This window comes from Phalacrocorax aristotelis, chromosome 4 (genome assembly GCF_949628215.1).
Source record: "Phalacrocorax aristotelis chromosome 4, bGulAri2.1, whole genome shotgun sequence".
Lineage (NCBI taxonomy): Eukaryota > Metazoa > Chordata > Aves > Suliformes > Phalacrocoracidae > Phalacrocorax > Phalacrocorax aristotelis.
This window is the reverse complement of record NC_134279.1, coordinates 9,597,237-9,618,936: the sequence shown is the minus strand read 5'-3', so window position 1 is coordinate 9,618,936 and position 21,700 is coordinate 9,597,237. Positions and strand designations below refer to the sequence as shown.

General features: G+C 37.0%; 1 protein-coding gene across 4 annotated transcripts in view; it reads right to left on the bottom strand.

Annotated features, from left to right (window-relative positions):
* Positions 1-817: 817 nt before the first annotated feature.
* ABHD18 (abhydrolase domain containing 18) overlaps positions 818-21,700 on the bottom strand; it is a 24,104-nt gene continuing 3,221 nt past the window's right edge. For 2 of the 4 annotated variants that reach the window (XM_075090233.1, XM_075090232.1), the window contains 12 exons: positions 20,797-20,905; positions 17,388-17,472; positions 16,579-16,679; positions 14,800-14,878; positions 14,628-14,712; positions 13,810-13,837; positions 11,446-11,584; positions 9,289-9,378; positions 8,464-8,565; positions 6,840-7,215; positions 4,596-4,758; positions 818-3,576 (listed from right to left, as the gene is read on the bottom strand). In XM_075090233.1, coding sequence (XP_074946334.1) covers positions 3,525-3,576; positions 4,596-4,758; positions 6,840-7,215; positions 8,464-8,565; positions 9,289-9,378; positions 11,446-11,584; positions 13,810-13,837; positions 14,628-14,712; positions 14,800-14,878; positions 16,579-16,679; positions 17,388-17,472; positions 20,797-20,888 — 1,392 coding nt within the window. In that variant the 5' untranslated portion in view covers positions 20,889-20,905 and the 3' untranslated portion in view covers positions 818-3,524. Of the gene's footprint in view, positions 3,577-4,595; positions 4,759-6,839; positions 7,216-8,463; positions 8,566-9,288; positions 9,379-11,445; positions 11,585-12,242; positions 12,519-13,809; positions 13,838-14,627; positions 14,713-14,799; positions 14,879-16,578; positions 16,680-17,387; positions 17,473-20,796; positions 20,906-21,700 lie in introns of those variants that run through there. The other 2 variants (XM_075090235.1, XM_075090236.1) reach the window with 2 other exon arrangements.

The window sequence follows — 21,700 nt, the reverse complement described above, 5'->3', positions numbered from 1 at the left end:
GACTTTCTAGAGTAATATGACACAAGTGATCTACCCTTGCTCAAAAAAAAAAAAAATCACTGAGCTGTCACTTTTGAGGAGGGTGGATTATGTACTGGGGGGGGATTACAAAAAGCACCATTTGGCAACGATCAGGTGCGCTCTGTTCTAGGTGGTCATCAGCACTTATAGGTGTGGGGTTTTTCTTTGTGTGTAAACATCATCAAGATTCAACATTTACAGCCGCCTGTTCAAAGCAGCCTTTCAGCTAGCGTGTGATATTCCCATGCATACGACAGACTGCTGCAGACTACAAAATAGTCTCCTCTTCTCCCCGTGGCAGCACTCCAAAACCCTGCCGCCACCTTCCCATGTTGCAGGAGCAACCATCAAAAACACAGGCAATTCTTTTTTTCAGTTACTGCTGGGCAGTCCGACACTATGCTCTGAGTTTATTATGGTCTAACACACCCCTGCTTGGAACATAGCAGCAAGCAGGAAGAAGGTGTATGGGTTCCAGACCTCTTTAGAAGTAGAAAGGAGTTTAAAGTAAGTCCAGGAAATTCTAGCGCAATGAAGCCACTGAAAAGTATAAAATTGGAATCACAATGGTATCTTAATTGGTTGATACAAGCTTGTTTTCTTTACTAGGTGCTGCATGTAGCAGACCATGAAAGCAGTATCACTGTTTCTTGTGCGAAGCATTTATGTGGTACTGTCGATGAACTACTCTGCTTGTGCTGCAGTACTAACAGGAATAAAAAGGATTACAGGACGACAGGGAGATGTATTTTGAATTCCTGTTAACAAAAAAGAAAAAAACCCTCACACCTAACACTTTTTGTTTAGGATTTTTATTGAAAAACATTAAAGCCAAAAACTTATCAAGGCCCGTTTTACAGTAAGTGTAAGACACACGGAAGGGCTTAGCTGCTATTTGGATTTAGTGCAGGGACCTTATTCCAATATTTTTCTCATGCAATTGCTGGATTAAAATCACATCCTCATTTAACATCAAAATGAATTATTAATAATGCTTTCTTAGGATTTAACACTAAAATCTGGTTTTAAAAGTCCCTTTTCCAAAGGCTAAAAACATTCACACAGCAAGATTCCCCCCTTCGCACACCAGCTGATAGCTTCCTGTGTCCGGTAACTGGCAGAAACAGACAACAGAGCTCATTTTTCCTTTTTGTTATTCTAATCTGAGAAATTTCTTAAATGCTGCTTCCTGGGCTTTCATATTTGGCCACATTACTTTAGTTACACACAAAACGTGATTTCTCATTCTTGTTGGAGAGCAGCCTTTCACTACTTATCCCAAAAGACACTCTCCCAGCCAGGGGTTACGTTAGCATAAACCTGCTGCTGCAAACAGCGTGCCCTTTAGGCAAGTTAAACCTTGTAGTAATATCATCAGAACACTAACCTCAGGATGTCAAGCTCCCATCGGTTGTAATTCCTAATATTGTGCACTTTGAAAATATTTACTTTGGCATGTTATACTTTACAGCCTAGAGAAGTTGATTTTTTGTGTGTGTGCTTATTCCCCGCCTTTCAAAATCTGTCTTTCCTCTCTTCCATTTATTCAAGCCCTTTCCCTTGCCACCAGTTATTTCCCTTTCTCATAGCTGCAAGAAACAGGACAGAAAGCACAAAATACATTTCAAATGTGAGATCTGAAAAAGTTGGTGGACAGCAGACAATGGTCTGGTAAAACTCTTAGTTGATGAATGAGCTTGTAAAATGTAAACCCCATAAACCTTTTAGTATACTGTTCAAGCCTTCAATTTTAAATTTGCAAATTTACTTATATTGGATTTCAAACCTTCCAACCTTCAGTGGTTTACTGTATTCAAATATGCTAGTCACTTCACACTTGCTCCCGATATATATAAACACAATGCTCCCTGAAGAAATGATGAAGCACCACTTGAAACAAGCAACTTTACTTCTGACAGAATAAGTTCTTTTGCATTTTCAGTACATTTGCATGTTAAATGATTTGGGTTCTTAAAGTTGTTGCACTTCAGTTTTCCCTGAACTTATCTGATTTTCAAGTGAACCACGATTTCTTCGCAGTTAATAGTCCTGTCTGCCAGAGTAAAATTGAAGGCTAATTTACATGAGCCTTTTTTTGCTTCATACTCTGCCGATTAAAAACCATTATGCTAACCATGGAGATAAACAAAGTGCTTGATTTGAAAGGTGCAGAAGTCACATAACCCGAGAAATGGCTGGATTTTCTGTTTGTTTCTGTGTAACTCTGGCCACTACCGTACTAAAATTAGTACTGAAGTGTTTCAGTTTGCAACTTCTCTGCAAACTAGCTTTAAAAGAATGTTACAGGAGATTACCACAGAAACAATGTGGGCAGATACCTTATACAGCTGATGCATGACCACCTTTTATTCTGCTGTAATTCGCTGGCATTTTTGATCTCAGAAGAGGGAACAGACTTTGGATTTTGCTAAATGCATTCGTAATTCTCACTTTTATTTTCCATCCAATTAAAAAGACAGCACTGAAAAACAAGCTGTTTTGATAACCCTTAGTCTCACATACATTTTTAATATGACACAGCGAAACTGTATTTTGCATATTAGCGCTGAGTGCACTTTAAAAAGGACCTCTGTTGAAATATATCCAACAGGTCTTTATAGCACCAGATAATCTGCAGTTGATTGAACTGCTTGGAGTCAGGCTCTTCGCAGCACTGCTTCTCAGGAAAACTGATTACATTTTTATTTCCTCTAGGATTCTGAAAAAGAAAAATCTAGAAGTAGTAGTTTATGTTATCCAGCTGAATGCATGTAAACCATTACTAGACACTCCATTTTCACTTATTCCAGGTTTGTATAACGGATCAATTAATCACTACATGATTCTTCTGGAATGGCACGGTTTAATTCAGTAGCAGAAAAATCTCACAGATGCATGGAATGAAAATGTCTCCGATGAATTTTGAAAGTCGTCTCTTGCAAGGTTTGATTCTGCCCCTTGTATTGCGTCTCGTTTTCAATTCATAATAGAGAAAAGCAGCGATGAGCACAAGAGGCCAAGTGCTGGCAACACCATAGAACACCACAATAGGAATAGCAAGGGGACAAGGAAGCAAGAGGAAACCAAGGTACCTGAAACAATCTAGAAATACATTAAATGCAAGATATCATCTTCGGTCTACACCAAATTTTATATTCTTTCAATACCAATTAGATTGGTCTGTTTCCAACTGATAAGCAATTCAGAATTTATTCAGAGTTAAAAGGAACACACGATGTGATGAAACATGAAATACATGAACCATTCATGCACTGAAAACGCGGCCATTTTTTTTCCACAGGTAAAGCTGAAGCAAGTATGTCAGAATGGCATTTGGTTGAAATGAAAGTAATGCTGGTACGTTACCATTTTTGGTAATTGTTACCTACAACAGTCAAAGTCAGTGACCATCTATGCAACGTTGCAAGGGGCTTGTTTTCCAAATATGAGTTCCAGTAAGCAGAAGTACTATTGAGATCAGTTTGAATACATTATGAAGACTTTTAAACTGTGTATTTCTGAAGAAAGCGGTCAAATGCATCATAAATGGCTTGTCTAAAACAAGAAAAAAGATGATCATTTGTATAATTTGGGAAAGGGCAGATATTAGTGGCATATTTCCATATGTTCACAAATACATTTACGAAGCTGTCATCACAATTGCAAAACAGTAGTCAATGAAAGTGTGATATTAGGTAGTCTTTTCTCCTCCACTTATTTCTGGGATCTCTCACTTCAATCTAGTAATATATTTATGTTTCAGGAATGTGTGGGACTGTTTACCAAGTTTCATGTAAGTGCAAATGTTAATGGATTAGGATTTTGCTACTCAAACATGTCAGGAAATGGGTCAGAGACATGCATAATTTAAAGTTTTTGAACAGCTGTCATAAAATAAGGCTGAAGTTTTAAATAGCAGTAAGTTAGTGGTTAGCATACCTTGACCTGGTATGTTGCTATTCCTTTTTGTTGTTGCTTAGACTTCCTAAATGGGAGGTACAGTCTTACTAACTCCTTATTTTTTCACATTAACAGAAGTATTTAACTTTATAGAACTAAGGAGCTGCATTTATATAACTGATTTATATAACTGCCTTCAGAAAGTCAACACCTAGTATTACTAAGGAAAGAATTAATGCAAGTGCTACTCATCTGCAGTCAAGCTTATGTTTTAATTCTCATGTTCAGTTGTGTCAGGTTTTTTAATTCTAAGAAAGCCTTTGCAAAAAGACAATAACTGCGCAATATGACAGAAGTGGTCACTGCTGAAAAACATGTTTTCTAGTGTCCAGTGAAACAAACTAAAACCTTTTATCAGAAAACAAGAGTGAGAAGGATCATTCTCTTGCCATTGGCTTACTGAATGATCTGAGCTATGTTGCACCTCATCTTTGCTCATAAAATGGAAATGCTGAAATTCTCTTTAAATTATTTCAGAGCCAATAGCTTGTTCTTCAAAGCAGTATTTGGTATTTGTTGTTTTAATTATAGACTTGCTTTTAGAAAAAAATTATGTGTCTCAAAATTATGGTTTTAAGCTCTCAACTATTTTTAAACTTTCCCATCTACCTTACCTAAAGAGTCCTTGTTTGAAGAGGTAGGCACTGATATGACCTCCATCCAGATACCTAATTTCACATCCAGGCCAGATTTCTTGAAGACTGCGCACCCCAGTTCGGGGGATATACGCATCCTCCTTAGCTTGTACAACTATGATTAAACTGGGGTCAACTGGAACTAAAGAAAAACAAATCAAAATTGAATTTATCTCAGGTAAGAAGCAGAAACACATCATCTAAGATTTCTGTTGTAAAAAAGCTCTATTTCTGAAAAAAAAAATTAGCATTATTCTAAGATTTAATAAAATTATATTTTCTAATGCCTCCTGCAGCATTTATGTGGCTTTTACCATTACAGTAGTGAGTCCATCAGTAGAAAAACAAACTAATCCATCCCCTTCCCTCCCTTTAAGCAGAAAGCTTCACAAGTCTTATAGGAGAATTGTCTTTCCTTTTATCAACAAAACTCTAGAGCCTTCAGGTCAGTTCTCCAAGATCTCTCTTTTTCAGAAAAAATAAAACAATAGAAGAGATCTAATATTTAACAGAGTAGAAGCTTCATATAATTTTTTTCCTCAAGGAGAGGAATAAAAACAACCTTTCATACGAGAGGTCAGAAAAAGTGCAGTATACATTCACTTTCTTTTCTGTTTCCTACATGTTTTAGTTATAACAATATGTTGAGATTTTTATGTTGTATATATTTATTCCTCATAACCAGAACTGCTCCAATCAGAATACTAACAGGAATAACACCAAAATGGTGTTGAGAAAAATAACAGAGCAGTTCTCTCTTCACAAATAACGTATGTGGCATGGTAAAGAGTGACCAGCCAAGATGTTTGACAATGGGTGTCGCAAAGTATTTCAACCCTCTCCTTACATATATACTAGGTCACGTAGAGGATATGTAATACTAAGTTCGAGTCTAGTCTTCCATTCAGTTTTGCCTGAAATCTGAATTTAGGCAGATTTTCTGAAGCTCATCTCTAGCCACACTCCAAGGATACCCCAGCAGGGGTTGCAATGTCTCCCAGAGCACAAAGAGACCTGGGAGACAATTGACATGAGGGACTACATCACTTTGACAAGTGCATGAGGATCACAGATCCTCTTAAGTTTCAAGAAAGGTCAGTGCTTTAGCTAAGTGATACCTGGGTAAGCATCTAGATTAGCAAGAATGTCTGTATTTAGAATACAGTTTACAGGTTTTTTTTCTGTCTACTTAAACAACTTTTAAAGCCTTAAGGAAAGCACTTCACTGGTATTTAACACAAAATCCCTGGCTAGCAGTGATCTGGGACGTTGTCCAAGTCATGGAATCTAGCCTAGTTTAGAAATCTTTGGATTTTTTTTTTTTAACATTTACCAGTGGAGTACTGAATGCCAGAATTAAAAAATGAGGTGGCACAGGGTCTCAGTATCAAGAATGTTTTGACATTCAAAGACAACTCTGTCAGAAACCTGTCTGAAGTCAAAGCATGTTCTAGAACATGCCAGGAGTCCCCAGTGGGTACGTGCACAGTTCAACCATTTTGTCTGGATGGCCTGCCACAAAAGCAATTTCAAGCCCCCATTCCAGCAAAACCCTTTCAATCAGCTGTAGGAAGAAATCACTTGTTTGCATTGCCTGCGAAGGAGCCACTGAAAGAGGATTGCCCTACATGCCAATACACCCAGGTTCATCACATTTCAGGCTCGCTGGGCTAGAGCTCCCCCTATATGCTATGCCTATCTTGAGAAACACTGTATTCACCAGACCACATTGTCCCAGAAGGACTCCCGTGCATTTTTACTGGTCACACTTGTCTAAAAGCTGAGAACTGAGCTTAAATGATACTATGTAGGCTACTTCCTACCTGAGGTCAATATCAGATTTCTGCTTTATGAGATTTACTCGAATCTACTTGAAAAACCTTGTCAGCAGATTAATTATATCTAGACATTCCTCACATCACACAGACGTTTTGTTCTTTTAAATAACACTAATTTACACTAGCTCATATCTGAAAATACCCACAGCAAGGCAGAGAAAAAAAATGAGCAAAGATACTAAACGGCAAATTTTTAACTCACTTCATTAGTTGGCCATTAAGAAGAAACAGAAAAACAATTAGGAAATGGAGTAAACAGATGTTACTGAATAACACTCAAGATATTTTCATATGTCAGCTAAGGTGCTAGCAGGTTTACCCAATGGAGAATCAAGTATCATATTTTATGCAGTTTTCCAAACTGCACAATATAACGAATACATACCTGAGAAGTTAGCTACATGGGTACATTCATCCATTACTCCTTTCATAAACCTTAAGGATTCTCTCTGTAAAGTGTCACTCTTTCTTTTATTTATCCTGTGTCCTTGTGGGTTGGTTACGTTTTTATTGCTATTGCTACTGGTTGAAAATGTTTGATTTATGCACTGCATTTTAGGAGCATCTTGTATGAAGAGTCTTTCTGATGAGGCACTTAGAGTACTTCTATTTGTGGTGAAACTGTGAACAGCTTCTTTAGATACAGTCTGGTTTGGGGAACCAAGGTCGAACATTCTGGAAGTCACATCCACATCCTCCAGACTGTCCACACTGTCAGGGAAGTTTTTAACAAAGTCTTGTCCCATCTTGAAAGAATCCGTCTAAACAAAGACAACAGGTCATTTATTAAGGGTTTCTCCTTTAAACCAGTTGGTTAATCTCATTTTTAAAATCAACTTAATATTAAAACAAAAAAAAAAAGAAAAGAAACAAACAGCACTGCTCACTACTTATATATGGTAGATTATGATACCAACATTTACCTTTAGTTCTATATTAAACTCTGAATTTATAATCACAGTCGTTTAAGCTTCAATTTCTGGGCAATAAACATGTGACCAGGTCTAGTGTTAGGTTTAGGACTGAAAAATCTACTGTCTCTAAATACTAGGAAGACACAAGGTGAACATCCTGAAATGTTTCTTCTTTTGATTTTGTCTGCTCCATCAGCATTCCTGGAGTGTATTTTACTCCAAAACAGCAAGCACTTAAGTAACTGTCTCCACCCCAGCCCTTTTTCTCCTGTTGTAAGGTATCTGAAAAAGGATTGTCACAAAGCAAAGAATCTGAGGAAAAAAATTATTTATCAGAATTGGCTAGAAGACAGCGTTGCAACATACGCGCAATTCTCAAAAAGTTATCATTCCAATCTAATACAGCAGTGAGGCAACGAAATCCCCGTGGGAAGAGTCTTTCAACCCCAGCCAAAAAGAGTCAAGAAGCAAGCAAAAAAAAAAAAGCAGGCAATAAATAATACTTCGTAAGGAGAAAGAAGCTAATTACAAAATCTCTACCTCATGTTTATCCCAACTGCCTGGGCAATCAAAGTTTAGAGCTGAGAGAGGGCTAGCATGACACATAGAAACAGAAATAGAGAGACCTAGAACTCTAGACAAACTAGAAAAATAACTTAATGTTGCTACATAATAAAAATCTTCTACAGCATTGACTAGTTGGAAGCAATTGCTTCAAAGGGCAAGAAATCATGTTTTTGTATTTATACGCCAGGCTACCGGTTTTCCAGACTATATAGCCAGGTACTGGGAAATATTATCTACAGTTTCAATGTTTTGATTAAATATATTTTATGCAGCAGATTATACTAAGTGTGGCCATAGAAAAAACTTGTAGCAAGGGCTATACTTAACACACATTATACAACCAAAAATATTAGCTTCTGTTTTTCAGAAGGTTTTCTTTCAAAGATTTAACAAAAGCATAAGGAAACAACAGGCAAATGTGTTTTAGCTAACAACGGGCTACTTTTACTGGAAGTAAAAAGAAGTTACACAGTTTTCTAGCTTTACACATGTAAATATTAGCACACAGAGAAAATAAACTATACTTACTCCACAGTATTCCAGCATTTGAATTATTTCTTCTTCATAAACAGTGTGTGTAAAATACTGTTTCTCTAGCTCTCTCCAGTTCACTGCCTTGCTCAACACACCCTGAGATTATAAACACAAGTGTCCAGTACACAAGCAAAACCCAGAGAACATTCTAAAATAACAATATACAGAGAAAACTGATCTGTTCCTCTCTATGACTTGACTTTTCCAGTGGAATTCTGCCCAAGTTTCCAGATAACCCTTAAAATTATCGTAATCAAAGCATAAGCACATATTATAACACAGGACATGGAAACCCACCTCCCTTAAACAAACAAAAAAGTTAAAAAAAAGGAAAAAAGAAGGCAGAAAACAGTCGCTCTTCGGGTTTATACACATCTACACTGGACTAAAACCAATTATAGGTCTATTTATTCACCTCCCCTGGCAGCAGTAGTGAAAACAGGTACCCCCCATGGTAGTAGCAGCATTATCACTCAACTATTTCAGGCAGGCTTTGAGCACAAGAAAACATGTTTTCATGGTTTGCTTCCTCACCTTCCCACATCCAGACCACCCCAATCCAGTGGGACTCATCATCGTCCCACAAACCGGCCCCAGCCGCTAATTTGGTACGTGACCCACTGAAGTAGCTCAAAGCTGCCTTCCTTATCATCTCTTGTATACTCTAAGCAGGAAGGGTGTGTTTTGCCACTAGTCACCAACAATGGCCAAAGGATGATAAAATGCTCTAACTGAAAAGGTGTATGTGGCCAACCCAGGCCTTTTAATTTACATATCTGAGTACATTCTAGTATGTTAACAAAAATATATGTTAATTACCGTAGTAAAGACTGCAGAAGCTGTAGACCAGGACAGACATGGAATCAATGGCAACGGTTTAGGCCAGTTTGTCACTGCCAGTGAAGCCATCTAGAATCAAAGGCATTTATTACATACTCCAATATTGAAGTCACAATATGGTAAAAAGAACTCTCTTACCTTCAGTTTATTTCTTTATACAGCATCAGACACATACACAGTGCCAAAGCAGTTAAGGCCTGTGGCAGTTGGATATACTTTCACCTCTTTAGAAGATACAGCCTATTCTTCAGTGATTTCCCTAACAATAAACAGTGCTCCAGATAGGACTAATTTCAAGGCTGAATGGGTTTTTGTTATAAGAATTCCCAATGGAATATTTATTCTGACCATTTAGTTCTGTAAAACCATGAAAAACATCTATAAAGCTTTTCATCAAGCTCTTGCAAGCTTATTGCAAGGAAAAATGAAGGCACTCTATAAGGAGGACTATTTAACATTCTATACTTAAAATTTGTATACTGGAAACAAAACGTGGAGAAGTAATTCAGCATGTTAAATGGACTCTTCTTTCCTTTAAAGTTTAGATTATTATTTTTACATCAGTTCTCAGAACACATTTTTGTGAATATTCCATTTATCCCCGAAAAAAAACAGAGCAAAGAAGCTCAACGTTCAGAAGGTCCCTATATCATATGCTCTTGACAAGTTTTATTTTATTGCTTTAGAGGATAACAAGTGATTACACTGAACAACAGTGTAAACCCTTAATACAAAATACCCCATGTCTATGCCAGATGTTCTAATAAATGGCTTTATACAACTGAACTATAACTCTAGTCTAATTATATTTTAATTTTAAAAAGTTACAGGAACACCAAGTATCTATGTTCTGTCAGCCAGAAAGGCTGACTTCTTTCTTCTTGGTTCTAGCTCTACCCATCAGTAGAACTGAGTTAATACTACCTACCTTCTGTTGTAAACCACACATTCTAGAGATGATCAACATCAAATATGACTTATTCCCCTGGTTTTATATTGTACCAGAAGTCCTATAAGTCAGTCAAGACTAGCTAAAAATGTATCTTCCTGGTCTAACAAAAAGAAATTGCCAAGGAGTTTCCAAACTCACTCTCTCAGATCTTGCCTCCTTCTCTACCTGTGCTGTATATGACCATTGGTCTAGGATACAGTATCCGTTATTCCCATCGCATTTGCACAGCATTTGAAGCGTCCTGCACGGTTAGTGGTACACACAACAGTTGGAGAATTCCAATGCAACTTACAAATAAGACAGGGAAGACATGCTTAGCACAAAAGTTGTTGTTTCAGCAGGGTGATGTTTATGTAAATCAAAGGTGCTTTGTAAATGTAAAACATTTAGAGTTATAAAATTGTGCTTTGGCAGGAAATTATTTTCCTTTCAGTAGACGCTACTATTACCAACGTTATTTACTTAGCTCCTAACAACAAACAAGGATCAGCAAAACATAGGTGCATCGTTTTAATAAGCTTTGTACCTATGTCTCACAGATCAATAATTATCTGTAGAGGCACAAGCAGTAATATTTTAACTGTATTAGTCTTTCAGGCATCTTACTAATACACTGCTGTTTTAGTTTGAATCTGCACAGTGTCATACACAAAATCTTATCCACCTCACCAGAAATCTCTAATCAATACCAATGATCAGGGAAAAAAAAAGGTAAGTTGAGAATAGAACTGACACCAAAAGTCACCTCAATTATAACACGCCTACAAAGAGGTGACATTTCACACAATGCATTCAAACACAAAAGTTTAAGCAAGCAGAATGGACGAAAAGAGGGAGAACTAGCAATTGATCAGTATAGAGCTTCATTCAGAAAACACTTCCCCCCGCACCCCCCACCCCACGCATTGTGGAAAAAAACTTAATTATGTGAGAAGCTTATATTCTTATTAAGCCTGTCAGGAGATGGCTGACAAAGGGCTCTATGATTTGTCAGTACATATTGAGGATTATACCAATTCAGCACCCCAGAACATGAGAATTGCCAACAATTTGTTTCTTATGACCCAAAATGTTTATTTTCAAGTACTTCCGAGAGGAACACTATACAACAAGTTATTTCTGTATGCTAAATGATCAAATGAGAAGTTAAAAAAAATTACTGAACAGGAAATATAAAAGCTTACATGTCCTCCCATGGATATTCCAGTCATCCCTAGCGGTCCATAGCCTTCTCTCTCTAGCCAGTGCAAAAGAACTGCCGACTCTAGAACAAGAGCTCCTCCCATCACAAACAGGTCCGAGACATTTTTTAAACATGACCGTCTTTTCTCCCCAGAAAAGGAAAATATAGGATTTATTTTCTAAGATTAGATTTTGACAGTTCTCATCATTCTATACATACTTTTATACAAAGCCTGATCGCAATCCCAGATGATTTTGGAGGTGAACTCCTGTTGACTCAACAGGAAAAAAAGCAAGTCCAGATTCTATGGCACTTGTACTTTTTCATCTAAATCAGCACTAGAAATAGACACCTGCTAAGCTTCTAACGTAATATCACTGGCAGCCTGATATTCTAGAAACAGGTATTACCAACATTAGAATCTCACTGGTAGTAATCTTCTGTCCTAAAAGTTATAACCAATCTTCTAGAAAGAGAATCAAGGTGATACAGTGCTAGACATACACTCTCTCATTTGCGGAAAAGATCCTTTCCCCCCCCCCCCTTTTTTTTTATTTAGCTGCTTTACATCATTGAAAAATTACACACAACATTTGAAGAGCGACCAGTATGTCAGCTTTGGAAGCAGCCCTCAGTGTCATAGTAAACCTGAAATTGTGAAGTGGGAAGTTTGTCATGGTACTGAAATTCATGCAGCATACTGCAAAGCATTAAAACACAGAAGAAAAAAAAAAGGAAAGCTATTCAGAGGGGTTCCAAAAGGTGAAAAAAATGTATTTTACAGAGCAATTAACACACCTCTAATTTGGACTGTGTATTTTTGGTTTCACACAGTCAGGTTACAAAAGGCTACCAGCCTCTTCTGCCAGCATACAGTAACATTTGAGACACTGAAAAACAAGGACAAAGCTTACTGTGCAAGCCACAGGAGAAATGAACATAGCTGCTGCAGACCAGTATTTATAGGCTAATGTAATTCTTTCCTACAGCTTTATTAGGAGATTCCTCAGCCCTCTCCAGCTGCTATATTTATTAAACACTGTTACTAGCACATTAATTAAAGCCACTGCTGCTGCTTTGGAACCTTATATCGAAGAGTGACAATTACTGGTTGGGGTAACAGACAAAGCACTCCCCTTTCAAAGAATCCTTCTCTACATACTAAGCTGCAAAGCCAGACAACTGAGAATGGAGTTAGAAATAGCCTCGCCAAAAACATTTATTCTTCTGCATCAGATCCTCAATAACTGGGAAAAAAACACCAATGGATTTATTCCAGCACACATACTCTCCTGTCACTTTCCTATAATCTTACACTTCTAAATGCAGTAATAAATATATGTATGTTTAAGCAGTTCTCCTATCAAAGAAGCAATTTTACAACAATCATCTTAGCTGATAAACGTAATTCACTTTCTTTATAAAAGTGGTTTTTATGTCAAAATAAATAAAATTCAGCATCTGCTTTGAAAAAACTGGAAACCATTGAATTAAAATCTTATCCTTAAAAGTAATATTTTTTTTAAGCTTTTGAATTTAGGAAATCCAAATGCTGAAATCTAAATAAAACCTAGAAAATCTGAAGTGCTGTAGCGTGAGACAGAATCCTGGTGAAGTCCTAACAGGCTGGACAGGTTTAAAAATAAATCACCTTCCATGCGTCTTCTGCTACTGTTAAATGTCCAAGTTAGGATTAAAAATTATTAAAACACCAACTCACATATGCACTTTAAGAAATACTGGTAGACTAAAACCACAGCTTTGCCTCAGACACATATCCTGTTTAATTCTGTTTATACTCCAGTGGTTTGGAAAATGTGAAAAGCAAAAAAACAGGACCACCTAATTCAGCTTCTAAATACACATTTAAGAAAATGACTGAGGGAACAAGTCCTGTAAAATACTGACTATTGCATAGTGTCCACTGACTAACAAATAAGCAACACCAGGTTTATTTACCTGACTGTAAATCCTTAAAATACCTTGGAAAAGCAAAATCTTCGCAATTGTAACAGGAAAATGCACCATCTGAGCAAAGATTATTCACAGTCGACTGAAATATAATTGCAGCATTTCTACACACAGTTGTCCTTCAGGAAAATAAACTGGTACTTGCTTGCATCTCACGCTATACTGGAAGTCCATCCCGTGCACACTTTCCTGATCACTGTGATCTCTTAACAGAAAAAATGGCAAAGCACCCTAGCAAAGGGCAGACAATTACACATTAGCAGGTTACAAGTGGCCCATGCTTGGGATTTTTTTTTCTTAATAAGCTATCAAAGTTTACACTACTTTGAGCTTTTTCAGAAAAAAAAAGGTATTTCAAAAAGATGGTATGTATGAATATAACGGTAATACTTACAATTGATCCTTAGGTTTTCTACAGCCATGTAGAAGACTCAAGTTAAAGAAAGTAAAAAATTTCTTTATATAAAAAGTGGTAATTAAAACAAAAACTAAAATAAATCACATACATAAATAGCACAGAGTAATTAAAACTTGGAACTTAAATTCCAGATATTTAACTGGAACATCAGGTTAAATGTAGCTGCTGATGTAGTTTGCAACATAAGATTTTACTTTGTCAGGTATATGGGTAGGAAAAAAGTGTAACCAAAGATTCTATTTAATGAAACAGAATAACAGCGTTATAGAAGTTACTAATGAATTGATGACAGGACAGAACCTAATTTTTTTTAAAAGAAACAAATCTTAAATGGTAGCAGTAAGTTTCTCAAAAGTACCTGAGGTACTAAAGGATTGCATTTGAGAAGGGAAGGCAGGAGAGGCAACTTTCTTTTCTCTCATTAACACATCCAGAAGTCACACAGTATGACATAGAATAGTTTTCACCCTGTCACGGCTAAAGGAATCCTACCAGTACTTTGATCAGTACACAGATTTGTATCAGACCTTCTATTCTAATGACTACAGTAAGATGCTGTAGAAGACATTTTCAAACAAATCAGAAAAGCAATACTTGGTATAGAAGTGGCACATTATATTAACTGTGTTCCACACTGTGTTTCATGCAGCGGTCATACTTTGCTTTTCGCTTCCCTCCACTGAAAAGTCCACTGGAAATTGATCCACAAAGCACATATTACATTACTGTGAAGTGTCTTGCACTTTCTGGAGAGAATGTTAAGAATAACTATTGTTCTTCCCACAAAAGGATATAATAAGGATTTTCTAGCAATAGGGAAGCCATACAGGCTTCTTTAATCATTGGGCGTGCCATTAATGTGCGTCTCCTCCAGAAGTGCTAAAAATAAGATGTACAAACATATAGTAAGGCAAAAATATTATTTAATTTCTCAGTTACAATCAGTTTTACATTTTACATACTCACATGATCTCCAGTGCCTGCTAAATGAATGCACACAGGTCTGTGCTTGCTACTCCATCTTCTGGGTATAATGAACTGAAATCTATGAGAAACAAAACAGCTATTTTAGCAAAGTAAGTGTATCTATTTACAAGCTGTGCCAGAGAAAATAATCTTTAAAAAAAGACAAAGACAGAATAAAGTATTTTCAAAACCTATGTAGGCAAACTGCCAGCTATTCAGCAATATCATTTTTCATAAACACATCCAGCAAAGAAAGGAATCCAAAAGTAGGACAGAATAAATGCCAAATGAGAAAAGGAGCCAAGCTGAAAGATCACGTTCCTAAAAAAGACCACTACCTCATCATCACAATTTAAATTTTGCAGAGTAGAGAAATGGAACTTCAGATGAAAAGCAGCCTAAACAAGTATGACTAGCTCTCCTAGGCAGCATTGCTATTTTTCTCCTGAGGGCACAACAGCTGAAATTGAAGATTAAGATGAGCAATATATTTAAATTATTAAAAAAAAATCAAAAACCCAACATACAAACCATGAAACTATTCTATACATCCAACATCAATCAGTTAATGTCTTCTGCTGCTACTCAAGTTATTTTCAGTCTGACTACTGGGAGGGGGGGGAAAAGAACATCACTCTGAGCCACTAGTATTTTCCCCACAAGACAGAGCACTGTTACCTACAGTATGTTACACTTTGGAAAACATATTCCTGCAATGCACAACCATCTTAAGGGGCATTTGTGGAGCATTTCAAAACTGTAACAATACTGTCCAATGTAGCAATTAGCATAACCTGACTACAAACTGTAAGAGAACATAAATAAGGAAACATTCAGTATACTATATTTTCTGGTATGGTACTAATTAGCCCAATAATGTTAAGAGACAGGTTCTTTCTCTAACCAATGGAGAGGTGGAAAAAGACTATCAAACTTTTTCTGACATTCCTTAGTGTTACACATTTAAGTACACATAAAAACACCAACCAGTTATATCGATAAAATTGACAGTGACCGTATCGACTTGAGCTGACAAACTTCAGATTTAATTTTCAAAATTTCAAAATTTCCAAGTTTAGTTCAAAACTAAAAGCAAACAGAAGTTACACTCCCTTTCCAAACCCACTCCTCAGCCACAAAGCAGCGTTAGTGTGAAACCAGCAAAAATGCCATTAGGTATCTTCTGACTGTTAGGGATCATCCAGCTCTCTGTGAGGACACTGGGTTTTTTTTGGCTTGCCAAGTAAGAAAGGCACCAGATTCTCTTGCTACAATTAAATGAACTTACTACTTCAGTACACGTACAATATTTTTGTAGTCAATGTAAATGGAAGGCTGGAATTGTTCCTTCAAATATAATAACATGCTTCTTTCACATAAACAGTTTCTCCTGCTACTGTAAAACAAGCAACTACTGTCCTGGCTATAACATCCTTCATTTCCAGCATCGTGCACATTTGGGAAAAAAAAACAAAAAATAATTTTAAAAAACCCCAGGATATTCCATAGCTTTGTGCAATACGATTTCTACACTCAAAAAGTCCCCTAGCAAGGTATGTCCTTTTTTTTAAACACAGATTAAACTATCACTTGAATAAGAACTATCTTCACTTTTGAGATCAAAAACTACTTCAACACATTAGAACCAAACCAGTTAGAAATATTTTACAGATAATTTGTGTTAAAATCAATTAGCTTCACAATAAAACTACTTATAGACCATTCTTATTTCTCTGCAGTACTAGTTTCAGAAGGGAAATACCACCTGGTTTCTCTTACCTTGCTATAAGAGATTCGACTGGCAGGACGCCTGGGACATAATGAGCCAAGGGGGAAATGAAGTGCCCCTCAAGGATTTTACAGTCGGATTGCTCCTCAACCTGCAGAGAGAATGAGATGATAGCAATACATTTCATATCAGTGTTTAACTTTCTCTGAAAGCTAGTCTCTTAAAGCAGAATTTGTTATAGGATAAAAATGTACTTTAAAAAACTCAAAGCTGAGGTCTATTTCAAATATAGGGATATACATGTTACCAACATAGTCAAAATATTTGTTTCAAACTTTGCTTTTATTAAATGACCTATTAAAGGAATCAAGGAGAAGTGTAATGCTGCCCCACTTTAAATAACTTTGACAACACACTAAGTTTTGAGCATTTTTTTGAGCTTTAAGATCTGACATCCCACCCCCCACACTGCCAACTATCATATTACTGGGGGGGAATAAAGCAGTATCTCTACAGCCACTGCTTTATTCTTCGTTTCCTTCCATTCTCTGCTAGTAGCCAACGTGACTGCTCATTTTCCCACCCGTTCCAATCCTGTTTCACATTTTTGTCGTTGCTCCTAATTCTATCCACAGCAGCTCAATTTTTAACAAAACAAAAAAAATCAGAACAGCAAACTGTTAAAAGTATTATCTTGCCACAGCATTGACCAGTCAGGAAAATATAGATTTACCTGACATCAAGATTCTGTTCTTCTATACCACAAAAGCAGCCTGGTAGGTACTAAGTTGATTTCACCTTTATATACCACGAGGAAAATAAATTTTGTTAAACTGCATCATCTCTTGCTTTTAAGTACCTTGTCAATGAACACTGGGTAATCTCTTGAAACCAGCGTCTGGCATTTTTCCCTATTGCCAATAATTTTTCTGAATTCAAATATTCTGTTGAAAGGAAACAGAGAAGATTCAACTTTTAATCTAAAAAAAAGAGACTATATATATATAGCTATGTGTGTGTGTGTGTGTGTATATATATATACACACACACAATTTCAGGAGCTAAAGTAAGCCACAAAGGAAATAAAAGTTATGAAGCCAGCTTTGCGTTTACAGATTAATCAAGCTACCATAGGATAGGTAGAAAATAAAGTTTTTAAGTTAAAAAAAAGGCTCGAGTACATAGCTTGTCATTGCACAGCTCTTAAATAGTATTTTACACCTGATATGTTGAAAACTTGTGTCATTCTTCAGGACTAAATCAAGACATAGCAACCTCCTACGCTTACAGATCCTTTGTAGCCACACTGGGGCAATACAGACTGAATGGGTGAAAAACAAGCTGGACTACCAACATCAAAGTGCAATTGCCAACGATCTGAAAGCTATCTGGAAACAAATTACTAACAGCACTTAGGGAAGTTCATGACACAAACGGGAGGGTGCTGTTAACAGCTGGAAGGTAGGGCTACTGTTCAGAGCTACCCAGAAAAGCTAGAGTAACAAGTCAACAAGTATCCTAATGCTCGACAATAAAACTGCGACGTCTTGCACCTAGGACAGAAGAGCCCCATGCAACAATACAGGCTGGGAACTTCCCAGCTAGCTAGCAGCTCTGCAGGCAGAGGCACGGGGTTTCTGGGGGACAGCAAACTGAACACGAGTTGGCAGCACATCCTTGCAGCTAGGAAGACCAATGACATAACCTCTGCATTTAGCAAGAGAGAATCCAGCAGGTCAAGGGGACGGGGTTTCTATTCCCTGGGGAAGAACGTGCTCAGGGGCAAACCTAGTTACTTTCTTCTACTACTTAAATAGGCTGCAGAGTCCAACAGAGAAAATGAAACAAGGCTTCTCAGAGGTATACAGAGAGAGGACAAGAGACAATGGTTGAGTGTTGCAACATAAGAAATTCCTACCAGAACACAACTGAAAGATAGTAGTTAAGCATCAGAAAAGATTGCCCAGGGAAACTATGAATAATCTCCATCCTCAAGGGACTTTCAATACTCAGGTGGATGAGGTGCCAACTGACCTGAATCAACTAAGAAGTTAGCTTTGTTTTGAATAGGGATTTGGACTAGATGCCCTCAAAATGGTTCTCACAATGGCTCTCACAGCCTTAAATACTCTATGCTAAGAGCAACTTGCTCATCCTTATGGTTGTAAATACACACAACTATGTTACCTGACCAACCAAAACAGCAGATTTCAGTAGAAAGTACAGAACAACAGCGTAACAGCAATGACCCGTCCACCTTCCCAACACTAGGAAAAAAAAAAAACAAACCTAAAGGACAGAAAGTCGATTTTACCACTGTACCAAAAGTAGCTCTACTATATAGCCTTCACTCTTCTTGTCCAGAAGCACAAGTGCATCAAGTATTTCTGATAAAATAAGGGTAAAAGGTATGGAGAGGTGAATGTGGAGGGTAAGCTACCCTTATGAAGAGAGGCTTTGCTTGACACTAAATCCTCTAAAAATACTGCATTTATCTATTTCCTCTGTAGCTGGGAGGATACTGAAGGCTAGATCTTGCATGTGTTGAAGAATTTCAACTCTTGCTAATGAGTTGAGGAGGAAGCATTAGGATATCAGTAGTCATCACATGAAGGGCGTGCACATAAAACTTCAGATTACATCTACGCAGGGTATTCTGCAATATCAGTCAATCTCAGTTAATGCTTGAGGTATAAGTAATTTAATAATTTCCTCTAATGGAGCTTCAGCGTGATAAGTCAAAAAAAAAAAAGACAGACAATGCTGACACTGTTTCTGGCATGACAGGGCATGCATACTAGGGAGTGGTCCTCCCTCCTCCCACTCGCCAGCGTGAGGAGTCAGGAGGAGGTGGTATTCTTCCTTCTTCATCCAGGTGAAGCCAGGCTGCTGGGGTACAGCTCATCTTCTTTCCATTCAAGGGAAATACAGAGAACGAATTCTTCTTCCACTTTTCAGACCAGCAGGCCAGCAAGCATGCCTCATGTTTCCCCCACAGCTTTTGACCTCATGTGAGACATTCCCCCCCACTATGAAAAAAAGAAGGGCCATAGCTGATTGCATTATTCCTGCCAGCAATGCTTTCTTAATGCTGCTTGACATTAACGTGATTGCACCCTTATAGACCTCACGCAAGAGAAACGCCTTGCCTAGCATTGCAATAGCTAACAGTAAAATTAGTCAGAAGTTCCCCTATAGGCAGTAATTGTGTTGGGGGGAGATGGGGATGGGGGAGTGGAACTTCATGTCTCACCAAGAACCTAAGAGTTTTTGAGAGGGTTTTGATAACATTAAAACATCCTATTTCAGGTACACACACAAAACAGAAATGCTGCAATCAAAACAAAACACACCTTTTTTGCTTATTTCAACAAAAGTAAACTAAACATTTTTAAAATCCAGTCTCATTTTGCAGGAAAGTCTGCTACTGAAGAGAAAAGTCAACTAAGAAAGGCATACAAAGCAATTCAAGTGACATTTCAAGATGAGATGTTTCACTTGGACTTATAAACAAAAAACAAACCCTGCATAACTCCACTGCTATTCACAGTGAACAAAACCTTCAGGTTTTTTTAATTTTCTTTATTGAGTTTCAAATACATAAGAATTAGCTCATTAAATGCAGATTTATAATTTCCTATTTAAATACTACATAATGCAGAATGTATATATTCAGTCAAGTTTTAAACTTAAGAAGTACAAGTGCTGAACTTCCTGGCATTACTCTTAATAATAACTAATAAAATCAAGCAAATACAAAAATTAAGGGGTACTTCCATTTTTTTACTATTTTCAAGACATCTAAAAAGAATGAGTTTACTGCTTTGGGCTATAAGAGAAACTTCTGATTAGATCTTACAATTTTAAAGCTCATTATTGTTAAGAAGTTACAGAAAGCTAGCAAGATCCTCTTTAATGTAAAAGAGAACAATTCCTCAGCAAAAACTCAGCAAGCTTTGTTTTTAGAATACACCTTCAGAGATGCTGCTTGAAGTATGTTATGCTTATATGCCTAAGCAAAAAATGTAATTGGACCTATATATATCCTCTCAAGAAGAGCTTCCTGAAACACAAACATTTAGCAAATCCCTTTAAGACGTCTTTTAAATCCAGCTCCTCTCTTAGTATGGAAAGACATGATTTCCTGAATAAAACTAACAAGTGAGGTGTTTTTAAATACAGGATAGTAACAATTGTTGGCACTTCAGGGGTTGCTTTTTCCTTTTAATATAAAGTACTGTTTATATGGGGTTTTTTTAACAAGTCACCTTTTCAGATCCTCTGGTTTTCCCCATCCTCTGATGAAAAGTTTAGTGAGGAGAAGCTTTCTGTACAAGACATCTAATTTACTTACACCCATTAGCAGCAAGCTGACATCTAAAAAAGAACAGGTAAAAACAAGGCAGTTAAAGGTGTTAACTTGAATGGCAAGTTCATTGATTGTAACACAAAGTAGGTTCTTATTCTGGTATCCGTGTTAAAGAAAAGCCATACCATTTTATTCCAAGGAAGTGAACCTTAACATTTGGGTCAATTCTTTTCATTTTAAACAAAGTACAAAGGCAGTTAATACTAACTCTAGCTTTCAGGAAAATGTAATTTAGGAGTAGGAATTTAACATGCCTAATATAACCAGAAATTTCTTACATAATAGATGACAAGCCAACTGAAGAGGTACATAAGGTCACAGAGCTATATCTTCAACCAGTCCTAACTGTATTTTACTTGAACCGATAAAACAATGAGTGGCACTGATCTCTGTCCCGTCAATATAGCTGTGATGGCAAAAACTTTTCAGTCAACATGCACTTTCATAAACACATCTCAGAATGTAAGCTTGAAACAATATTTGGTTTTAAACAACTAGAAGACTAGATCTCTAGCAATGTAATTATTTGTTTAAAAAAGAAAAAAAGTAGCTCCAGTCACTGATGCAGAGAAAGCTTATTTTTGCAAACTTATCTTCATTGGTGTCAAACATACACCCTAACACTTATTTTATCCATTCCTTTCCGATTTTGGCCAACTCATTTCTTATGGTTTTGAAAACAATGCTCCCACTCCCTTCAGGGAAGAAATCACACCAACAAAATCCTTACCAGTATAATTTCTTTTTAGCAAATATACTAGCTCAAATACAGCTAAAGCCAACAAGATTTTAGGCAAGCTGAG